The 22,070-nt window shown below is 38.5% G+C and overlaps 1 protein-coding gene across 1 annotated transcript; it reads right to left on the bottom strand.

Annotated features, from left to right (window-relative positions):
• Nucleotides 1-9,967: 9,967 nt before the first annotated feature.
• On the bottom strand, nucleotides 9,968-22,070 carry LOC110461638 (proteasome subunit alpha type-1-like). The gene is made up of 11 exons (XM_021515195.1): nucleotides 21,974-22,070; nucleotides 20,258-20,302; nucleotides 19,728-19,829; nucleotides 19,019-19,122; nucleotides 18,254-18,342; nucleotides 17,376-17,446; nucleotides 14,424-14,553; nucleotides 13,804-13,883; nucleotides 11,691-11,762; nucleotides 11,101-11,172; nucleotides 9,968-10,722 (listed from the first exon to the last, which is right to left on the bottom strand). Exons 1-11 carry the CDS (start codon nucleotides 21,974-21,976, stop codon nucleotides 10,621-10,623), a joined length of 870 nt encoding a protein of 289 aa, XP_021370870.1. The 5' UTR covers nucleotides 21,977-22,070; the 3' UTR covers nucleotides 9,968-10,620.

Below are 22,070 nucleotides of genomic sequence, written 5' to 3'. Positions count from 1 at the left end.
TCTGATGTGGTTATTCTTTAAACACAGCTCCTGTGTAGGTACCTCTACAGCACAGCTCCTGTGCAGGTACATCTACAGCACCGCTCTTGTGTAGGGACATCTACTCCTGTGAAGGGACATCTACAGCATAGCTCTTGTGTAGGGACTTCTACAGCACAGCTCCTGAGTAGAGACATCTACAGCACAGCGCCTGTGAAGGGACATCTCCAGCACAGCTCTTGTGTAGGGACTTCTACAGCACAGCTCCTGTGAAGGGACATCTACAACACATCTCCTGTGAAGGGACATCTACAGCACAGCTCCTGTGAAGGGACATCTACAGCACAGCTCTTGTGTAGGGACATCTACAGCACAGCTCCTGTGTATGGACATCTACAGTACAGCTCCTGTGTAGGTACATCTACAGCACAGCTCCTGTATAGGGACATCTACAGCACAGCTCCTGTGTAGGTACATCTACAGCACAGCTCCTGTGTAGGGACATCTACAGCACAGCTCCTGTGTATGGACATCTACAGCACAGCTCCTGTGTAGGGACATCTACAGCACAGCTCCTGTGTAGGGACATCTACAGCACAGCTCCTGTGTAGGGACATCTACAGCACAGCTCCTGTGTAGGGACATCTACAGCACAGCTCCTGTGTAGGGACATCTACAGCACAGCTCCTGTGTAGGGACATCTACAGCACAGCTCCTGTGTAGGGACATCTACAGCACAGCTCCTGTGTAGGGACATCTACAGCACAGCTCCTGTGTAGGGACATCTACAGCACAGCTCCTGTGTAGGGACATCTACAGCACAGCTCCTGTGTAGGGACATCTACAGCACAGCTCCTGTGTAGGGACATCTACAGCACAGCTCCTGTGTAGGGACATCTACAGCACAGCTCCTGTGTAGGGACATCTACAGCACAGCTCCTGTGTAGGGACATCTACAGTACAGCTCCTGTGTAGGGACATCTACAGCACAGCTCCTGTGTAGGGACATCTACAGCACAGCTCCTGTGTAGGGACATCTACAGCACAGCTCCTGTGTAGGGACATCTACAGCACAGCTCCTGTGTAGGGACATCTACAGCACAGCTCCTGTGTAGGGACATCTACAGCACAGCTCCTGTGTAGGGACATCTACAGCACAGCTCCTGTGTAGGGACATCTACAGCACAGCTCCTGTGTAGGGACATCTACAGCACAGCTCCTGTGTAGGGACATCTACAGCACAGCTCCTGTGTATGGACATCTACAGCACAGCTCCTGTGTAGGTACATCTACAGCACAGCTCCTGTGTAGGGACATCTACAGCACAGCTCGTGTGTATGGACATCTACAGTACAGCTCGTGTGTAGGGACATCTACAGCACAGCTCCTGTGTAGGGACATCTACAGCACAGCTCCTGTGTAGGGACATCTACAGCACAGCTCCTGTGTATGGACATCTACAGCACAGCTCCTGTGTAGGGACATCTACAGCACAGCTCCTGTGTAGGGACATCTACAGCACAGCTCCTGTGTAGGGACATCTACAGCACAGCTCCTGTGTAGGGACATCTACAGCACAGCTCCTGTGTAGGGACATCTACAGCACAGCTCCTGTGTAGGGACATCTACAGCACAGCTCCTGTGTAGGGACATCTACAGCACAGCTCCTGTGTAGGGACATCTACAGCACAGCTCCTGTGTAGGGACATCTACAGTACAGCTCCTGTGTAGGTACATCTACAGCACAGCTCCTGTGTATGACCATCTACAACAAAGCTTCCGTGTAGGGACATCTACAGCACAGATCCTGTGTGTAGAAAGAACTTTGCAGTTTACCTATCTATGCAGTGTATTTTGCTGGCCCTTGGTATGCCTATGCAGTTTATCATAAAGCACTCTTTTATGCAGGGTATTGTACCACAGTTTGGGTATGCAGTGTATGTGCTGACTGACGGGTATGCAATGAATATAGCTGCCCTCTAGATGTATGTACACTGTAGTGTCCTCTGAGATGCCCAGTGTATATTGCTGCCTCCTGGGAATGCAGTGTTTTATAAAGCCTTCTGGTTGTTTGTACATTGCGTAATATGTAGCTGTCCTAAGGTGGTCAGTGAATAGTACTAGTGTATTTCCTATTAACTATAATATAGTGTGCACATTATATAGAGTTGTCTCTTGCATGTTAATATATGGTGGTGACACCTTGGGTGTAAGTATATGTTATCCTGGTGATCCCTTGGGTGTTAATATTTGGTGGTGTTGACCCCTGGGTGGTAATACATGGGTTGTTGACCCCAATGATGATAGTACATGGTGGTGGTGACCCCAACGATGATAGGACATGGTGGTGTTGACCCCCAGGATGATAGTGCATGGTGTTGTTGATCCCCCAGGATGATAGTACATGGTGGTGTTGCATTTACCCCCTGGATGATAGTGCAGGGTGGTGGTGACCCACAGGATGATAGTACATGGTGTTGTTGACCCCCAGGATGATAGTACATGGTGGTGGTGACCTCCAGGATGAAAGTACATGGTGGTGTTGACCCCCAGGATGATAGTACATGGTGGTGTTGACCTCAGGATGATAGTACATGGTGGTGTTGACCCCCACAATGATAGTACATGGTGGTTAGGCCCCCAAGATGATAGTACATGGTGGTGTTGCATTGACCCCCAGGTAGATAGTACATGGTAGTGTTGACCCCCAGGATGATAGTACATGGTAGTGGTGACCCCCAGGATGATAGTACATGGTGGTGTTGACCCCCAGGATGATAGTACATGGTGGTGTTGACCTCAGCATGATAGTACATGGTGGTGTTGACCCCCACAATGATAGTACATGGTGGTTAGGCCCCCAAGATGATAGTACATGGTGGTGTTGCATTGACCCCCAGGTAGATAGTACATGGTAGTGTTGAGCCCCAGGATGATAGTACATGGTAGTGGTGACCCCCAGGATGATAGTAGATGGTGTTCATGTACTGTTGCATTGACCCCCTGGATGATAGGGCATGGTGGTGTTGACCCCCAGGATGATAGTACATGGTAGTCGTGACCCCCAGGATGATAGTACATGGTGGTGTTGACCTCAGCATGATAGTACATGGTGGTGTTGACCCCCACAATGATAGTACATGGTGGTTAGGCCCCCAAGATGATAGTACATGGTGGTGTTGCATTGACCCCCAGGTAGATAGTACATGGTAGTGTTGAGCCCCAGGATGATAGTACATGGTAGTGGTGACCCCCAGGATGATAGTACCTGGTGTTCATGTACTGTTGCATTGACCCCCTGGATGATAGTGCATGGGGGGGTTGACCCCCAGGATGATAGTACATGGTGGTGTGGACCTCAGGATGATAGTACATGGTGGTGTTGACCCCCACAATGATAGTACATGGTGGTTAGGCCCCCAAGATGATAGTACATGGTGGTGTTGCATTGACCCCCAGGTAGATAGTACATGGTAGTGTTGAGCCCCAGGATGATAGTACATGGTAGTGGTGACCCCCAGGATGATAGTACCTGGTGTTCATGTACTGTTGCATTGACCCCCTGGATGATAGTGCATGGGGGGGTTGACCCCCAGGATGATAGTACATGGTGGTGTTGACCCCCAGAATGATAGAACATGGTTGTGTTGACCTCCAGGATGATGCATATGGTGCTGCCCCCTGGGTGTTAGTGCATGTTATGGTGCTGTCCTCTGGGTGTTAGTACATGTATATGGTGCTGCCTCCTGGGTGTTAGAACATTTATATGAAGCTGTTCCTGGGTGTTTGTATAATGTATGCTACGCTCTATATTTGTTAGTGCTGCTGTGACCTGATAATAGTAGATAGAACTGCCCCCTGGTGTCAGATCTATAGTGAACACATTTGTTGTTTGTTATACATTGTACAGTAAATGTTTTGTTTCATCTTCAGCATTATATATTACCAGTAAAAATTGTGAGCTTCCAAAAAACTGAATACACAGTATTTTTTTCACTTAGTTGGTGATATCCTGGTTTCTTATTTTATTTGAGGTATAGATGTGATGATGACATTGTATGTACATGTTATGTGATGATGACATTGTATGTACATGTTGTGATGATGACATTGTATGTACATGTTATGTGACGATGACATTGTATGTACATGTTATGTGATGATTACATTGTATGTACATGTTGTGATGATGACATTGTATGTACGTGTTATGTGCTGATGACATTGTATGTACATGTTATGTGATGACGACATTGTATGTACATGTTGTGATGATGACATTGTATGTACATGTTCTGTGATGATGACATTGTATGTACATGTTATGTGACGATGACATTGTATGTACATGTTATGTGATGACGACATTGTATGTACATGTTGTGATGATGACATTGTATGTACATGTTATGTTGTGATGACATTGTATGTACCTGTTGTGATGATGACATTGTATGTACATGTTCTGTGATGATGACATTGTATGTACATGTTATGTGACGATGACATTGTATGTACATGTTATGTGATGATTACATTGTATGTACATGTTGTGATGATGACATTGTATGTACATGTTGTGATGAGGACATTGGATGTACATGTTATGTGATGATGACATTGTATGTATGTGTTATGTGATGATGATATTGTATGTACATGTTATGTGATGATGACATCGTATGTACGTGTTATGTGATGATGACATTGTATGTGCATGTTATGTGATGATGACATTGTATGTACAAGTTATGTGATGATGACATTGTATGTACATGTTGTGATGATCACATTGTATGTACATGTTATGTGATGATGACATCGTATGTACGTGTTATGTGATGATGACATTGTATGTGCATGTTATGTGATGATGACATTGTATGTACAAGTTATGTGATGATGACATTGTATGTACATGTTATATGATGATGACATTGTATGAACGTGTTGTGATGATGACATTGTATGTACCTGTTGTGATGTTGACATTGTATGTACATGTTGTGATGATGACGTTGTATGTACATGTTATGTGATGATGACATTTTACGTACATGTTATGTGATGATGACATTGTATGTAGATGTTATGTGATGGTGACATTGTATGTACATGTTATGTGATGATGACATTGTATGTACAAGTTATGTGATGATGACATTGTATGTACATGTTATGTGATGATTACATTGTATGTACATGTTGTGATGATGACATTGTATGTACATGTTATGTGACGATGACATTGTATGTACGTGTTATGTGATGATGACATTGTATGTACGTGTTGTTCAGATTAAGGAGTTATCATGACTTTACAAACAGTTAATGGTATTATGATAACTGGTTTAATAAGTTTAATTGAAATATTTTATATGCACAATATACTTGCCATAATTACTGTTAAACCATGTGTTTTTACATGGTGGTATGGTAAGATGTATTTAACATAGGTATTTAGAATACGTGACATGGTTTATGTTATACCATAATATTGGAATCAGTTTATCTCTCCACAGACAGAAATTCACGAGACACTCGCACCCTAAACTACATGCTTGATTTCAAGAAAACTTTGTCCATCACATGTAGTTTCCTCCCCTTTAAAGAGAGTTATTTCCCTTTATTTGAAGACTTGTCACGATAATTACTCCTAAATTTATTATTGAAACTTTGATAGTTTACTCCCATTTTAATGGATTATGTCCCTGCAGTTTAGAGTGTGTTAGTTTTATATTGTTATTTTGGTAGAAATGTTAATTGATCTGTTGCCCCCATTACAACACTTGTAGATTTCTACTATCCTTTTTATACTTTTCAACAGTGTCTCCTTTGGCATCTCCGGTTAGCCTGTTGTCAGAATCAAGTGACCGCGTGGAATATCACGATACCATTTTTGTAACCTTAGCTGTTAGGAGAATCCAAAACTCTAAGAAATGATCCTTGATTTTTCGAAATAGCAACATTATGAAAATGCCATTGTAAACGGTAAAAATGGGAATAGCACTGTAAAAGTTTGTAGGATGTTGTCACTAGAGATGTCATGGCCCTGTGGAAATGGTTCTAGAGAGCAAACAGCATTAACTTATCCTATGATATATACATGTTTTAGTGTTGGGTTCATTTAATAATTATATTATAACACTGCATGTTTACTTTGTTTTTCATTTTAATTTATTCAGCTAGTATGGTATATATAATATATTTTGTAACAGAATACTAGATCTGATTACTCATTTTGTTTTTTAAATAATTGTATTTCCTGTGATGAGCATTGTCAACATTGATTAACAAATACATTATATTATTGTTGAAATGATTGTATTTACTTTATAGCGCAAGTTTAAGAAGTGTTAAACATATAGGTGAACAGTTATACTTCATACTCTGCTGATCTTTACTCGTAGTGTATAGTTGTATGTAGGGACCAATAATCCACTAAGTTACCATTTAGCAACACTGTGTTACATACAAAACCAAAAATATAGTATAGACAAAGACATTTTGGATTTGATACACCATCAATTCATAATCCTTGTAACTGACTGATCATTTTACCTCATAATGAGCTGATGAGTATTCATGATGCAGTCACCAAAGGAGACAACGGGTAATTGAGCTCTCCTCTTATTGTTATATCACCATCTAGAGAGAAACCAAGAACATAGAGAAAATCAAACACGGTAACCAATAGGAATTGTTGTTTAAGATCTGTAACACAATGGAAATCAAACACAGTAACCAGTGGGAATTGTTGTTTCAGATCTGTTACACAATGGAAATCAAACACAGTAACCAATGGGAATTGTTGTTTAAGATCTGTAACACAATGGAAATCAAACACAGTAACCAGTGGGAATTGTTGTTTCAGATCTGTTACACAATGGAAATTTTAGTCTACCTTTCTTACTTGATAATGTTTTACACACACCACGTCGTGCCTTGAATGAATTGTGTTCCTTGTATTTGCCTATTAAATAAAACTGTTATGTACTGCTCATTATATTAGTTTTATCTGGAGTTGTTAAGTAGATTTAATATACATAATTTTGCTTACATTTTTAATATACGTTTATATGTTTATACAAAATGTTATGAGGTTAGTGCATCTTTATTATTTTAATAATTAAGTATATGTAATTTAATGTTTTTGTATACATGGAGTGGAAACATTATTGAAATGAAATGGAAAAAAAAAAAAAGAGAGAGACCTTGACATGTGTTAGATCTATGTTGTATAGCAGGCTTTTATTGTGACAAAAGTTATTATCACTGCACTTTTTTACAATTCTTGGTCAAAATGTCTTCAGCAAACATTTAAATATGAGAGTGAAATTTGAACTGAAGTTTTATACCGGTACACTTAAATAGTGTTCTTCGTTATAAATGAAGTTGACTATACAGAATATTATTGAGACTCGTTTTGTTTATTGGATTTTAATAAAACTATTGTCTTTTTCTAATATTGTTTATTCTTTTGTGACAGTTTGTTCAGTTAGAAAAATAGGTAACATGCTATACTTCATATCAAAAGGAATACAACACTCTGTTTAGGGATTGCTTCCCTTTGCCAATAGTTTAAATTCTCATTTACTAGAATCTAGTTTCATCAAAAGATCCCATCTTGACATCCATCATTGTACTATCTTCATAATAGGTCTATTTGATTGAAAGTTTCTCTTGTTTCCTCCTATCTGCTGATTCTATCTGTCTATCTATCATGTAAATAGTAAATGCACCTTCTGGACCTTTTGATCAGAACTTCATACTGCACTATTTATGACATAATTCTTGTAACAAAGTTGTCCTTACCTAATGTGTCACAAGTGGAATCTACTTTCGAAATTTGAGAAAGATCTGTCTAGTACTTAGGGAAAAAAGTGATAACAAACTGAAATCAATGATGGCTACTGGTGGACATGTTTCTCTGACCAACCTAAAAATGAGCATGCCCAGTACCTTAGAAATAGTGATAACAAACTTTATCTTTCAAAGTTTAAGATAGCCACATGTTGGCCATCTTGATTTTTAGATCGTCTCAAAATTCAACATGCACAGCACAACTAGGGATTATTAGGAAGCTAAATGTGTAATTTTGAAAAGATCCTTCCAGTACTGTCCGAGAAAAAGGGTTTACAGTGTAGATTGCTTGAATTTCACAAGATGAATACTGCTGTTAATTTGAAAAGAGAATTGAGAAGTATCAATAAATTGTTGTCTCTTACTGGTCCTTAATTTGATACTGCAAATTTGTTTCATAAACAAGAGGCCCAGAGGGCCTGTATCGCTCACCTAGATATCTAAGCAATCATGGCAAAAAATTCTCCAAATGAGATCCAAGGGAATATGCCAGACCCCAAGGCCAATCCAGGATCAATTCTAATATCATGACTGCATTCGTCTCTTTTTGCCCAGCATTTGTATTTACAGTTTTGGGGTGGGGATCTCAACCGTTTCTAAGTTATGACCCAGGGGTTAAGTCTGCAAAGGTGGGGCAGACCCTGGGATCAATTCTAATAACATGACTGCATTCGTCTCTTTATGCCCAACAATTGTATATATAGTTTTGGGGTGGGGATCTTAACCATTTCAAAGTTACGACCCAGAGGTTAAGTCTCCAAGGGTGGGGCAAACCCAAAGGCCATCCTGGAAGCATATGTGCATTCATTTCTTTATACTAAGCAATTGTATATATGGTTATAGGGTGGGGATCTCAACTGTTTCCAAGCTGCGACTAAGAAACTAGGTCCCTAGGGGTTCAGTCAGACCCCAGGGTCTATTCTATTATCATGACTGCATTCATCTCTTTATGCCCAGCATTTGTATATATAGTTTTGGGGATGGGATCTCAACCATTTCAAAGTTATGACCCAGGGACTATGTCTCCAAGGGGGGGGCCAGACCCTAGAGCCATCCTGGAAACAACTGTGCATTCTTCTCTTCATACTCAGCAATTATATATATGGTTATATACGGTGGGGATCACAACCATTTCCAAGTGATAAACTTATTTTGGCCCAACCCCTTAGCCCGGGGGGTCAGCCCTAAAATTTGTACAATTTTGAATCTCCACCACCTAGGGATGCTTCCAGTCAAATACGGTTGATATCCAACTCTTAGATCCAGAGAAGAAGTCGCTTAAAGCAATATAGCCAAATTTCCTGCTTTCGGCCCCTGTCCCTCAGCTCCCTGGGGGGTCAGCCCCAAGATTTGTACAATTTTGAATCCCCATCACCTAGGGATACTTCCAGTCAAATATGGTTGATATCCATTTCTTAGTTCCAGAGAAGAAGTCGCTTAAAGCAATATAGCCAAATTGCCCCCTTTTGGCCCTGCCCCTCAGCTCCCTGGGGGGTCAGCCACAAGATTTGAACAATTTTGAATCCCCACCACCTAGGAATGCTTCCAGTCAAATATGGTTGATATCCATCTCTTAGTTCCAGAGAAGTCGGTTAAAGCAATAAAGCCAAATTGCCCCCTTTTGGCCCCACCCCTCAGCACCCTTGGGGGTCAGCCCCACCATTTGTACAATTTTGAATCCCTACCACCTAGGAATGCTTCCAGTCACATTTAGTTAAATTCCAATCAGTGGTTAAGAAGAAGAAGTCGTTTAAAGAAATTGTTGACAGACGGACGCCATGGTATGGCATTAGCTCAGCTAGGTCCTTCGGACCCGGTGAGCTAATAATACAATTAAAAGGTATTTGCCATATTGGGATGTGGGAAATGATATTATCAAATACATATCTTCTGATAATTAAAAAGATATATTTTCAATTCTCTTTCAATATTTTGTGAATGGCCGTTATATTAGGTATGACTGAAAGGAATGAAGCAGCCTGCAATTTTTCCGATTTTTTTTTACATGCTTTTGTATTTACTGTATACATCAAATATCACATAAAATCTGTGCCATCCTCTAACCTCAAAAACAAATCAAGGCCATGTTTGAGCTGCAGCTGAAAAATGAGGAAAACTTAACGAGTTGATGTAAACCTGTTTATTCCTTGTCAATAAATATAACATTGTAGATGACTCTCATTGATGACTTGGTAGTGTACATAGCACTATAAGAGGTGTACATAGCACTGTTAAGAGGTCAACGTAGCACAGGGTCTTGTACAGGATTGCTTATTGACTAACAGTAAGGTATAGATAGCATTACAGTTCCTCATTCAACAACACAGATGTAATACACACTTACATCTACTGCTCCCCGTGTACAAATCCTTCACAATGTGTACTGTTTACACTCACAAGTACATAACATTGAAACCCCCGTTAAGTATGATATTAGACTCCCACTGTAAGCCACACCTTGTGCCCTTGCAGCTTGGTCTGTTTTCAGTCTCCATCCATACACCAACCCAACCTGAGATACTGCTTAACAATTCCAGGTCCATTGCTCATCTCTCAATTTGTTCATCAATCTTCTAGTTACTGTCAGATGACAATAAAGTATTTACAAATGTCCAAAGTTTTATGTTGCATGACAATAGAATTTTTACAAATGTCTAGAGTTTCTTGTGGCATGACAAAAACAGAATGGGTGTGAATGGTCAATAACATGTCACATGACTGATGATGAGTTTGAATGGTCAATTCAATTACACATGACCAGGCTGCCTTGAAGATTGGTCAGTGTTCCATAGCCTGCTGGTCCTCCCCTTCTGGTGCACCAGGGGCAGGGTCAGCGGGTGGTGCTGCCTGTCCATCCTCTGGCAGTACCTCCATTGGAGACTGCAACAGACATTAAACAGGTAAGACCAATAGGAAGTCCTCACACAAATGTCACAAACTGAAAGTCGCCTTTTCATCACACATCTTCTGTATATGAAAATCTAAACATTACCATGTTCCAATCCTTGTGAATTATCAACTGCTTATGTTTTTTAATAGTCTACTTCGTAGTTAACTGGAGTCTGAGGTACAGATAATACAAATTGTAACCCTATTTATGTAAACCAAGTCAGATGTACGAATGGCTTCCCATAATCTTCAAAACTAAGTCAAGAGGTATATACATATGACATGGTAACCCTACCTCAAATACATTAAACCTCTAATCGCAGTGGTTCTGTGGAGTTGATCTGATTATTGTGTAGACATTGTACTTACCGCAGCATCCTCAGCTTGCTCCCCCTCCCCTGGGGATCCTCGATCCTTGTCTTCACCTTCAACCATGGCCAGCTTTATAAAGTCAAGGTTAATACCACCAGTCACCACACCTCATTTTATAACTTTATTTACTCCAGTTAATTCAATGTATAGGTTATTCAAAATGCTAGTTACTGATAATAATATTCAGCCTTCACATTTGGTCATTTTAGTTCTGTAGCTTTCATTTTTCAAGTTTGCTGAGCAAACTATCAATAAACACTTGCTAAATCACACAATTTAATTCCGGATACATCTCCTCAGAGAAGGCACTCTGTATACTCAAACTTAACTACCATATCCCTCAGTTAGAGTACCATTTAAACTACCTCCTCATATATACCTTCAGTGAGAGCACTCTTTTCTATGTTCCACATATACTCCTAATATACCCCCTCAGTAAGAGTATTCTTTGCGCTACAACACAAATCATAATTCATTGATAAAAGACGTAAAGACTTACAGAAATAACATGTGAAAAAAGAAATCAGTTTTATTTGGGAAGAACAAAACAATCAGCAAACTACTTAATTGTTTATACAAAAGGATACGTATTGTGTTACAGCATCATCATCATAGATTGTGAAATCCATGTCTTTTCCAACAATTCCTAGAGAGCAATTCTGTAAAATAAAACCCATTCTTGTTAGGATCAAATAAACAATTGAACTGGCTCCAACGGTACCATTCGTCAAATATGGATATTTCTAGAGCAAACAGTTTTTATCAAAGACAATGCGACATTACCTTTATACAGAATGACTACTGATCTTATCTATTCACACTAACTTTTATATTCATACAAAAGACAATGCGACATTACCTTTATACAGAATGACTACTGATCTTATCTATTCACACTAACTTTTATATTCATACAAATCACAATGCGACATTACCTTTATACAGAATGACTACTGATCTTATCTATTCACACTAACTTTTATATTCATACAAAAGACAATGCGACATTACCTTTATACAGAATGACTACTGATCTTATCTATTCACACTAACTTTTATATTCATACAAATCACAATGCGACATTACCTTTATACAGAATGACTACTGATCTTATCTATTCACACTAACTTTTATATTCATACAAATCACAAAGAACACAGCTCCAAACTTTGGTATAAAAAATAAACAAAATCTCTAGTTCTTTGAGGCTTGAAATTCTATTTCAGCACATGACACCCTGCCATTCCTATAGCATGTAATTAAGAGAAAATGTCCAACTGTAATACCACTAGGACTAATAACATAATAATCAGTTAATAAAATGTCAGCAGAAAAACAAATATGCACAAATTCCAAACTAAAATTAAATATCAGCAATATCACCGAGTATTGCTGCCCTACAGATATGTGAGCTGTGGTGAGTACCACATCAGATGACAGTGTGTTCTCCAATGCCAATACACCTGGAGAGGTCTGTCATGAATAACAGTGTGTCCCACAGGATCAGTAGACCTTGCTTACCTTTGTAGTGAGCTCCACTTTGGGCGGCAGTGTGTCCCTCAGGACCAGTAGACCTTGCTTACCTTTGTAGTGAGCTCACATTCGGATGGCATTGTGTCCCACAGGGCTTGTAAACCATGCTTACCTTTGTAGTGAGCTCCACTTCAGATGGCAGTGTATCCCACAGGTCTTGTAAACCATGCTTACCTTTGTGGTGAGCTCAACTTAGGACAGCAGAGTGTCCCACAGGGCTTGTAAACCATGCTTACCTTTGTAGTGAGCTCCACTTCGGATGGCAGTGTATCCCACAGGGCCTGTAGACCTTGCTTACCTTTGTAGTGAGCTCATATTCGGATGGCATTGTGTCCCACAGGGCTTGTAAACCATGCTTACCTTTGTAGTGAGCTCCACTTCGGATGGCAGTGTATCCCTCAGGGCCCGTAGACCATGCTTACCTTTGTAGTGAGCTCCACTTTGGATGGCAGTGTATCCCTAAGGGCCTGTAGACCATGCTTACCTTTGTAGTGAGCTCCACTTCGGATGGCAGTATATCCCTCAGGGCCCGTAGACCATGCTTACCTTTGTAGTGAGCTCCACTTCAGACGGCAGTGTATCCCTCAGGACCAGTAGACCTTGCTTACCTTTGTAGTGAGCTCACATTCGGATGGCATTGTGTCCCACAGGGCTTGTAAACCATGCTTACCTTTGTAGTGAGCTCCACTTCAGATGGCAGTGTATCCCACAGGTCTTGTAAACCATGCTTACCTTTGTGGTGAGCTCCACTTGGGATGGCAGTATATCCCTCAGGGCACGTAGACCATGCTTACCTTTGTAGTGAGCTCCACTTTGGATGGCAGTATATCCCTAAGGGCCCGTAGACCATGCTTACCTTTGTAGTGAGCTTCACTTCGGATGGCAGTGTATCCCTAAGGGCCCGTAGACCATGCTTACCTTTGTAGTGAGCTCACATTCGGATGGCATTGTGTCCCACAGGGCTTGTAAACCATGCTTACCTTTGTGGTGAGCTCCACTTGGGATGGCAGTATATCCCTAAGGGGCCGTAGACCAAGCTTACCTTTGGAGTGAGCTCCACTTTGGCTGGCAGTATATCCCTCAGGGCCCGTAGACCATGCTTTCCTTTGTAGTGAGCTCCACTTTGGTTGGCAGTATATCCCTCAGGGCCCGTAGACCATGCTTACCTTTGTAGTGAGCTCCACTTCAGATGGCAGTGTATCCCTAAGGGCCCGTAGACCATGCTTAACCAACTCCTCCAGTGTACCTATTCAATAGCAAAATCAATAAATTTACAATGTCATCTACAGTTTAACCTCATTATCTCCAAACATGATGGGATCATGCAAACTCTTATATATATTGAAGACATTCAAATTGGCATACACATAAGTGTTAACAGAAGAGATGGAGAAATGATTCTAAACCAGAACAGCAGACTTTATAATACCAGTCTAACAGTGCACTGGTGTGTTATTTATAATACCAGTCTAACAGTGCACTGGTGTGTTATTTATAATACCAGTCTAACAGTGCACCGGTGTGTTATTTATAATACCAGTCCAACAGTGCACTGGTGTGTTATTTATAATACCAGTCTAACAGTGCACTGGTGTGTTATTTATAATACCAGTCTAACAGTGCACTGGTGTGTTATTAAGAAAGTCTTTACATCTAACATTTAACAGTACAAACTATGTTTCTGGAGTCTGCATGTTGATTCTGTTGATACTATGCATCAAGTAAAAGTTGAATTCTTCTTTTCGCCAAAGAAAACAGGAGTTTAGTAGATTCATATGGTACTTACACTCCCCAAACTTGGATATGTACTTTTCTAGGTATGTTCGGGCTGACTGCGACCGGGCTCCGATGGCCATGCATTTACAGTCATAGTAGTTAGCTGAAGGACAGGTCTGGTATATGTGTGGCCCCATAGACTGCAGCATAAACAGTTATAGTTGTTGTATTGCATATAGAACACCTACAATTTTAGCCGTATGTAACAGCTACAGTTGTAGTTTTACACATAGAATAGACAGTTGTTATATTATATATAGAACACCTACAATTTTAGCCTTATGTATATAACAGCTACAGTTGTAGTTTAATACATAGAATAGACAGTTGTTGTATTGTATATAGAACACCTACAATTTTAGCCTTATGTACATAACAGATACAGTTTAGTTGTACACATAGAACAAATAGTTTTTATGCTACTTATAGAACAGATAATTGTAGTCTTAAATACAAACAGCAATAATCTCACATACTGAACCTAATCTGAATCGTAGGTTTCAAATTATTTGTAAATGATACACTGTCACACATGACCCAATGAGACAACCCCTTTCTCTATACAGCTATAGGCTTTAGCTGTAGGATTACATTGTAAATGATACACTGTCACACATGACCCAATGAGACAACCCTTGTAGTCTTAAATACAAACAGCAATAATCTCACATACTGAACCTAATCTGAATCGTAGGTTTCAAATTATTTGCAAATGATACACTGTCACACATGACCCAATGAGACAACCCTTGTAGTCTTAAATACAAACAGCAATAATCTCACATACTGAACCTAATCTGAATCGTAGGTTTCAAATTATTTGCAAATGATACACTGTCACACATGACCCAATGAGACAACCCTTGTAGTCTTAAATACAAACAGCAATAATCTCACATACTGAACCTAATCTGAATCGTAGGTTTCAAATTATTTGCAAATGATACACTGTCACACATGACCCAATGAGACAACCCTTGTAGTCTTAAATACAAACAGCAATAATCTCACATACTGAACCTAATCTGAATCGTAGGTTTCAAATTATTTGCAAATGATACACTGTCACACATGACCCAATGAGACAACACCTTTCTCTATACAGCTATAGGCTTTAGCTGTATTATTACATTGTAAATGATACACTGTCACACATGACACAATGAGACAACCCCTTTCTCTATACAGCTATAGTCTTTAGCTGTAGTATTACATTGTAAATGATACGCTGTCACACATGACCCAATGAGACAACCCCTTTCTCTATACAGCTATAGTCTTTAGCTGTAGTATTACATTGTAAATGATACACTGACACACATGACCCAATGAGACAACCCCTTTCTCTATACAGCTATAGTCTTTAGCTGTAGTATTACATTGTAAATGATACACTGACACACATGACCCAATGAGACAACCCCTTTCTCTATACAGCTATAGTCTTTAGCTGTAGTATTACATTGTAAATGATACACTGTAACACACGACCCAATGGGACAACCCCTTTCTCTATACAGCTATAGGCTTTAGCTCTAGTATTACATTGTAAATGATACACTGTCACACATGACCCAATGAGACAACCCTTGTAGTCTTAAATACAAACAGCAATAATCTCACATACTGAACCTAATCTGAATCGTAGGTTTCAAATTATTTGCAAATGATACACTGTCACACATGACCCAATGAGACAACACCTTTCTCTATACAGCTATAGGCTTTAGCTGTAGGATTACATTGTAAATGATACACTGTCACACATGACCCAATGAGACAACCCCTTTCTAAATACAGCTATAGGCTATAGCTGTAGTATTACATTGTAAATGATACACTGACACACATGACCCAATGAGACAACACCTTTCTCTATACAGCTATAGGCCTTAGCTGTAGTATTACACTGTAAATGATACACTGTCACACATGACCCAATGAGACAACCCCTTTTTCTATACATCTATAGGCTTTAGCTGTAGTATTACATTGTAAATGATACACTGACACACATGACCCAATGAGACAACCCCTTTCTCTGTACAGCTATAGCTGTAGTATTACATTGTAAATGATACATAGGCTATAGCTGTAGTATTACATTGTAAATGATACACTGAAACACATGACCCAATGAGACAACCCCTTTCTCTATACAGCTATAGGCTATAGCTGTAATATTACATTGTAAATGATACACTGTCACACATGACCCAATGAGACAACTCCTTTCTCTATACAGCTATAGGCTTTAGCTGTAGTATTACATTGTAAATGATACACTGTCACACATGACCAAATGAGACAACCCCTTTCTCTATACAGCTATAGGCTATAGGTGTAGTATTACATTGTAAATGATACACTGTCACACATGACCCAATGAGACAACCCCTTTCTCTATACAGATATACAGCTATAGCTGTAGTATTACATTGTAAATGATACACTGACACACATGACCCAATGAGACAACCCCTTTCTCTATACAGCTATAGGCTTTAGCTGTAGTATTACTTTGTAAATGATACACTGTCACACACGACCCAATAAGACAACCCCTTTCTCTATACAGCTATAGGCTATAGCTGTAGTATTACATTGTAATACTTTCAGTTGGCATTCATACTCAACTAGAACATGAATATTTGAGTTATGCATGCCAATTGAAGCTGTTTAATACTTTTACATGTATTTTATTTTAAATATTAAGACTACATAGACACATATTCATTTATTGAAAGTCAGAATTATTCGACTCTGGAATCATTGAACACAGACATAAGGTATATTACAATATGTGTAGTTATTACATAAAGATTATACTTTTGTGTCCAACAGCTGAAAACTGTAAGATATGCATCATATTTTGTAAGTCTACTTATAATATTGTCTTGACATTTTGCTTTCCTTGAAATTCATAGATATGTACTATTCTTTCGTCCTGGGAAATACTTACATCATAGCCAGCAACTAAGAGACCGACACCAAATGGCCGTCGCCCATATCTCTGGGTAGGGATTTGTGACTCTGGGACATGTTAAGGTACTTCATGATATATACTCAAATGCTCCACTCATATTACAGAGCTATTTTATAACATTTACAAGGTAACTCTTTTTGGATTATTGACTGGACACCGATCATATACAATTCCAACATAATGTTAGAAAGTATTGAAGTCTTTTTTTTCATTAGTCAAGATACAGGTACAAGTTAATCTAATTCCTACATCTAACATCTCTCCTAGATTTTAAACAAGAGCACCACAAACGGATGCATAATACGCCCGTCTGGCCCTATCCAATGATTTTTGGTTTGTTTGATATTTAAAGTACCTGGTAGCCAGTGTCATGTCTATATGATAAAAATGCTTGCACTGATGCATTTGTTACCAAGAGTGATTGTCATCACTGTAATGTTCACATTTATGTAATTGGTTCTGTGCTAATGTACTGCCTACTGCCTAGTAATCAGGGCATACAGTAGACCCTTGAGATTATGTTTTTGACTCCCCTTAATTTGTTTGACTTGTGGGTTTATAGGGACATGTCTACCATAATTGGCTTTGTATATACAATTTACAAAAATAGGAATTATTTTCTCAAATAAAACCCATATTGTCCTTGAAAGACCCCACATGAACATCCATGCCAAAAATTAGGACAATAACACATAATCTGACTGAACTATACACCACTAAAGAAACTTGCACCCAAACTTTAACCGGACGGACAGAGACGCTATACCATAATACCCCAGTCAAATTTCAGCGGGCGTATAATAACCAGTCAATTAAAGACATAAAACATGAATGTGATCTCCAGTCAAGGATACTTGAGCCGATGGAGCCGACCAGACGAGATATAGGGAGGGGCTGATCATAGGCATATCTGGAGTCCAGGCACTCAGCTCTCATGAAATTACTGAAATAAACCAAAACCATAATCAACATAAGGCATACACCAACATCACAACAGCCATTTATTTATAGGACATTTTACCTCTGAAGTTAACCACAATGTCTGTAAAATATCTTCACCTTAAAAGCTAGCTTGAGTTACTATATAAAATATCTTCACTTTAAAAGCTAGCTTGAGTTACTATCTACACCTTAAACGCTAGCTTGAGTTACTATATAAATAACTTCACCTTAAACGCTAGCTTGAGTTACTATATAAATAACTTCACCTTAAACGCTAGCTTGAGTTACTATATCAATAACTTCACCTTAAACGCTAGCTTGAGTTACTATATAAATAACTTCACCTTAAACGCTAGCTTGAGTTACTATATAAATAACTTCACCTTAACCGCTAGCTTGAGTTACTACATAAAATATCTTCACAAAAGTTAACTGCAACAGTCTTATAAAGTCTTACCTGTGAAATTAGATTTAGCAGTAGTATAAACATTTGCTCAGAAGTTAACTTAACCACAATAGTGTTATCAAATCCTAACTGTGAAATTATATTCAGTACAGTATAACCTTTGTGAGTTAACCTCAATAGCAATGTAAAACCTTACTTGTGAAGTTAGCTGCAGTTGCTATGTAAACCTTTGTGGCAGAAATTAGCAACAGTAGTTTTATAAAACCTTTACCTAAGAAGGCGGGCATCAGCTGTCAGACCTGCTATTGACACACCCACATGGTCATCTATAGGGATGATTTTCTTCTGATGGGCGGATAACTCTGATGGAGCTCTCTGAAAAACATTCAACCCATTACCACAGAAAACAATATTGGGAGCTTTCCATCCCCACAAAATCTTAAACAGATCAAAAAGTTGTCTCCACAAATTTAAATTTGAAACAAGGTATGTGTGATCTTTGACCGCCATGGAGTTTTCAGATAGAGCAGGCAATGCTGATTTCATTTCAATCTAGAAATATCACATGCATATGAAAAGTAGATTAAGAAATAAAAAGACAACTTTTTACAACTCTGCTTGATAAATAATTTAACATTGGATCGGTAGGTAGGTAACTTGTGATAAAAAGATTTCCCAATTAATGATCTCCATTATGATTTACATGTGAGAGTGATCTCATTCTACATGGTGGTTCACCTGGACTGGTACATATAATCTGGAGGTGATAAGGCTAGCATGTGATACTTACATTGTAGTAACTATTTGTCATGAACTGTTACTTTAAAAAGCTACATCTACTGAGACAACCTGTGTTTTAACAATTAGTTTAACAAGTTATTAGTTTTAACAAGCATATATATTGAACAACCAACTTACGTCATTACATGTTGCTTTCAAACTTATACAGAAGTAGTAGCTGCAAGTGTTTTGATACTTACCTTCAGAGCCACGAGGATGGCATGTGTTTTGGATTTGAGACCTACAGTGGCTGACCCTTGCTTGACAGCCTCCATGGCATACTCAATTTGGTGAATACGACCCTGTGGCAAAATACATTGGTAAACATTGAAAATATAAAAAAAATCAATAACAAAACACAATACCAAAAATAATTGAAATGTTTCTCTGTACTTTGTCAGTTTTCATATCCTTACACTTGAATGCTAGTTCAAATTGATAAGATAAAATACATGATGAAGAAAATTTGCTACAATAGGAACTTGATTGTCTGCTGAGGAATAATTGAGTTTGCATATCCACACACATAAATATGAAGTATGATGTTTATGTGTGTGTGTGTGTGTGTGTGTGTGTGTGTGTGTGTGTGTGTGTGTGTGTGTGTGTAAATATAACCTCAATTAGAAGATTTTTAAAGTAATAATCATTTTTGAAAGAAATAAACAATTAGCATAATAAGCATATACACTGTTGAAAGCACAATATTATGGTAATTTACAATGATTTTTACCTGTGGGCTCCAAACTGTGACATCATTGTCATATTGATTTCGAAACTGAAACAGATACAGATTGCACATATTGATAACCCAGTATTTATTAATATCTAAGCAAAACACCTATTATTGATCACTAGGGGTGTCACAATACGCCAAGAGTGTATCACGATATATTGCAATACAAAACGAATATATTGCGATACGTGTCCCGATATATTGTCATAGGAAGGATGTGCTCAAATTTGTAATTCAGTTTTATAATGAATTGTTGTCAGGATGTTATCAAACTTAATCATATATAATATGGATTATATATTTTAGATTTTTGTCAAACCGTCCATCCATTACAAAATTTGAATTAATAAAGCCTGCTTTATGCTTATTGGCATATCTGTTAGAATTTGTAGTAATCTGCAAAGTTAAAACACCAAGTAGATATATAAAAATATGCTTTTGAAAAATATTGCGATACAGCAATATTTCATCTCATTATGAATGACTTTGTAACTGGCTGGTTCATCTTTCTCTGTCGTCTACATCATTGTAAGCTTATTAGCTTTTGAAGATGTCTTGATTGTATATCCTTTACTATATAATTATATATATATGTTCATCCGGTTGCGCATAAATTGATAAAAAGTCCATATTTACACATTGATGAGTTGTGACGGTATAGATTATGTTACTCACACATTATAAAACTGACAAACATGATGCCAACCTTATGTTTTATGTGAATTCCCTTCTTTATTCTTAGTAAAAGTGATTACATGTAGATCCTATGTTTTTGTGATTCAAAAATGCAGCAAATATAACGTCAAAATATTTTCTCTTGGTACACTTACATTTTTTGGACCACAACAATATCAAAGTATATGCAATGTGTGCTATGAACTATCATACAAATGAGTTTGTTTCCTATCCTAGAAACACTGTATCAACATTGAAAAGCGGACATATCGTGTGTTTAGCGCTACCCACTAGGGATTAAGCGTGTTATACTGTGGACAGCACAGTGTCCGAACAACTGAAATTCTACCATTTTTCGATGTTTCATGAAGTCTGCCGAAAATTATAATGCCATTATTTTCCTGTCGATCTAAACTGCTCCCGACATCATACTATGCACGGTTACGACAAAATCGCATGTTTTCTGTAACTGGGTCATTTTACAAGGGGGACAGGGTTACCAACCATGATTATATATTATAGGTGTATTGACAGACGAAGATAGTACTATAAAAACATAGGATTGAATAAATTAACATCGTAGAAAAAAGGGAGTGATTGCAAACTGCCTTTCAGTTAAAATTGAATAATAAACAAGGTATCGAACATTTCTGCTTAATATTGCTCAACTTAGTTTTACTCGACAAATTTTACCTGGAACGGTTCAGAAACGGGTCACCCGATGCTAGAGAACATTTTTGAGGCACACACTAATGGTCTTAATTGTGTTTGGAAACTACATCAGTCTGAATTTTCTTCAGAAATTCCTATTTAACTGGCTGTTGTGTAATGTGAAAAATGTTGAGATATTTCAATTGACGGGAAGTCGATGATTATAACCGAAGGAAATGCTTAAAAAGTTTTGTTTTGTCCAATCCGCGAACGTCACCAACGATAAGTAATTTCGATTTTGTCTTTCATCAAGCAAGACGCATCAAATCAAACTACACAACTGTCATTAACATGTATTAATTTGACTTTTGATGTAAACTATCTTACCATGTCGAATTTATAACTTTTCAAAACAAGCACCGGCTTCTTCTGAATTCAGCGTGACTTCGGATTTTTGCGAATCTCCTTCCTTTCCTCCTTGTTA

Source organism: Mizuhopecten yessoensis, unplaced genomic scaffold (genome assembly GCF_002113885.1).
Source record: "Mizuhopecten yessoensis strain PY_sf001 unplaced genomic scaffold, ASM211388v2 scaffold10643, whole genome shotgun sequence".
NCBI lineage: Eukaryota > Metazoa > Mollusca > Bivalvia > Pectinida > Pectinidae > Mizuhopecten > Mizuhopecten yessoensis.
Note: the sequence above shows the minus strand (reverse complement) of the source record. Positions and strands in the feature narration are given on the sequence as shown.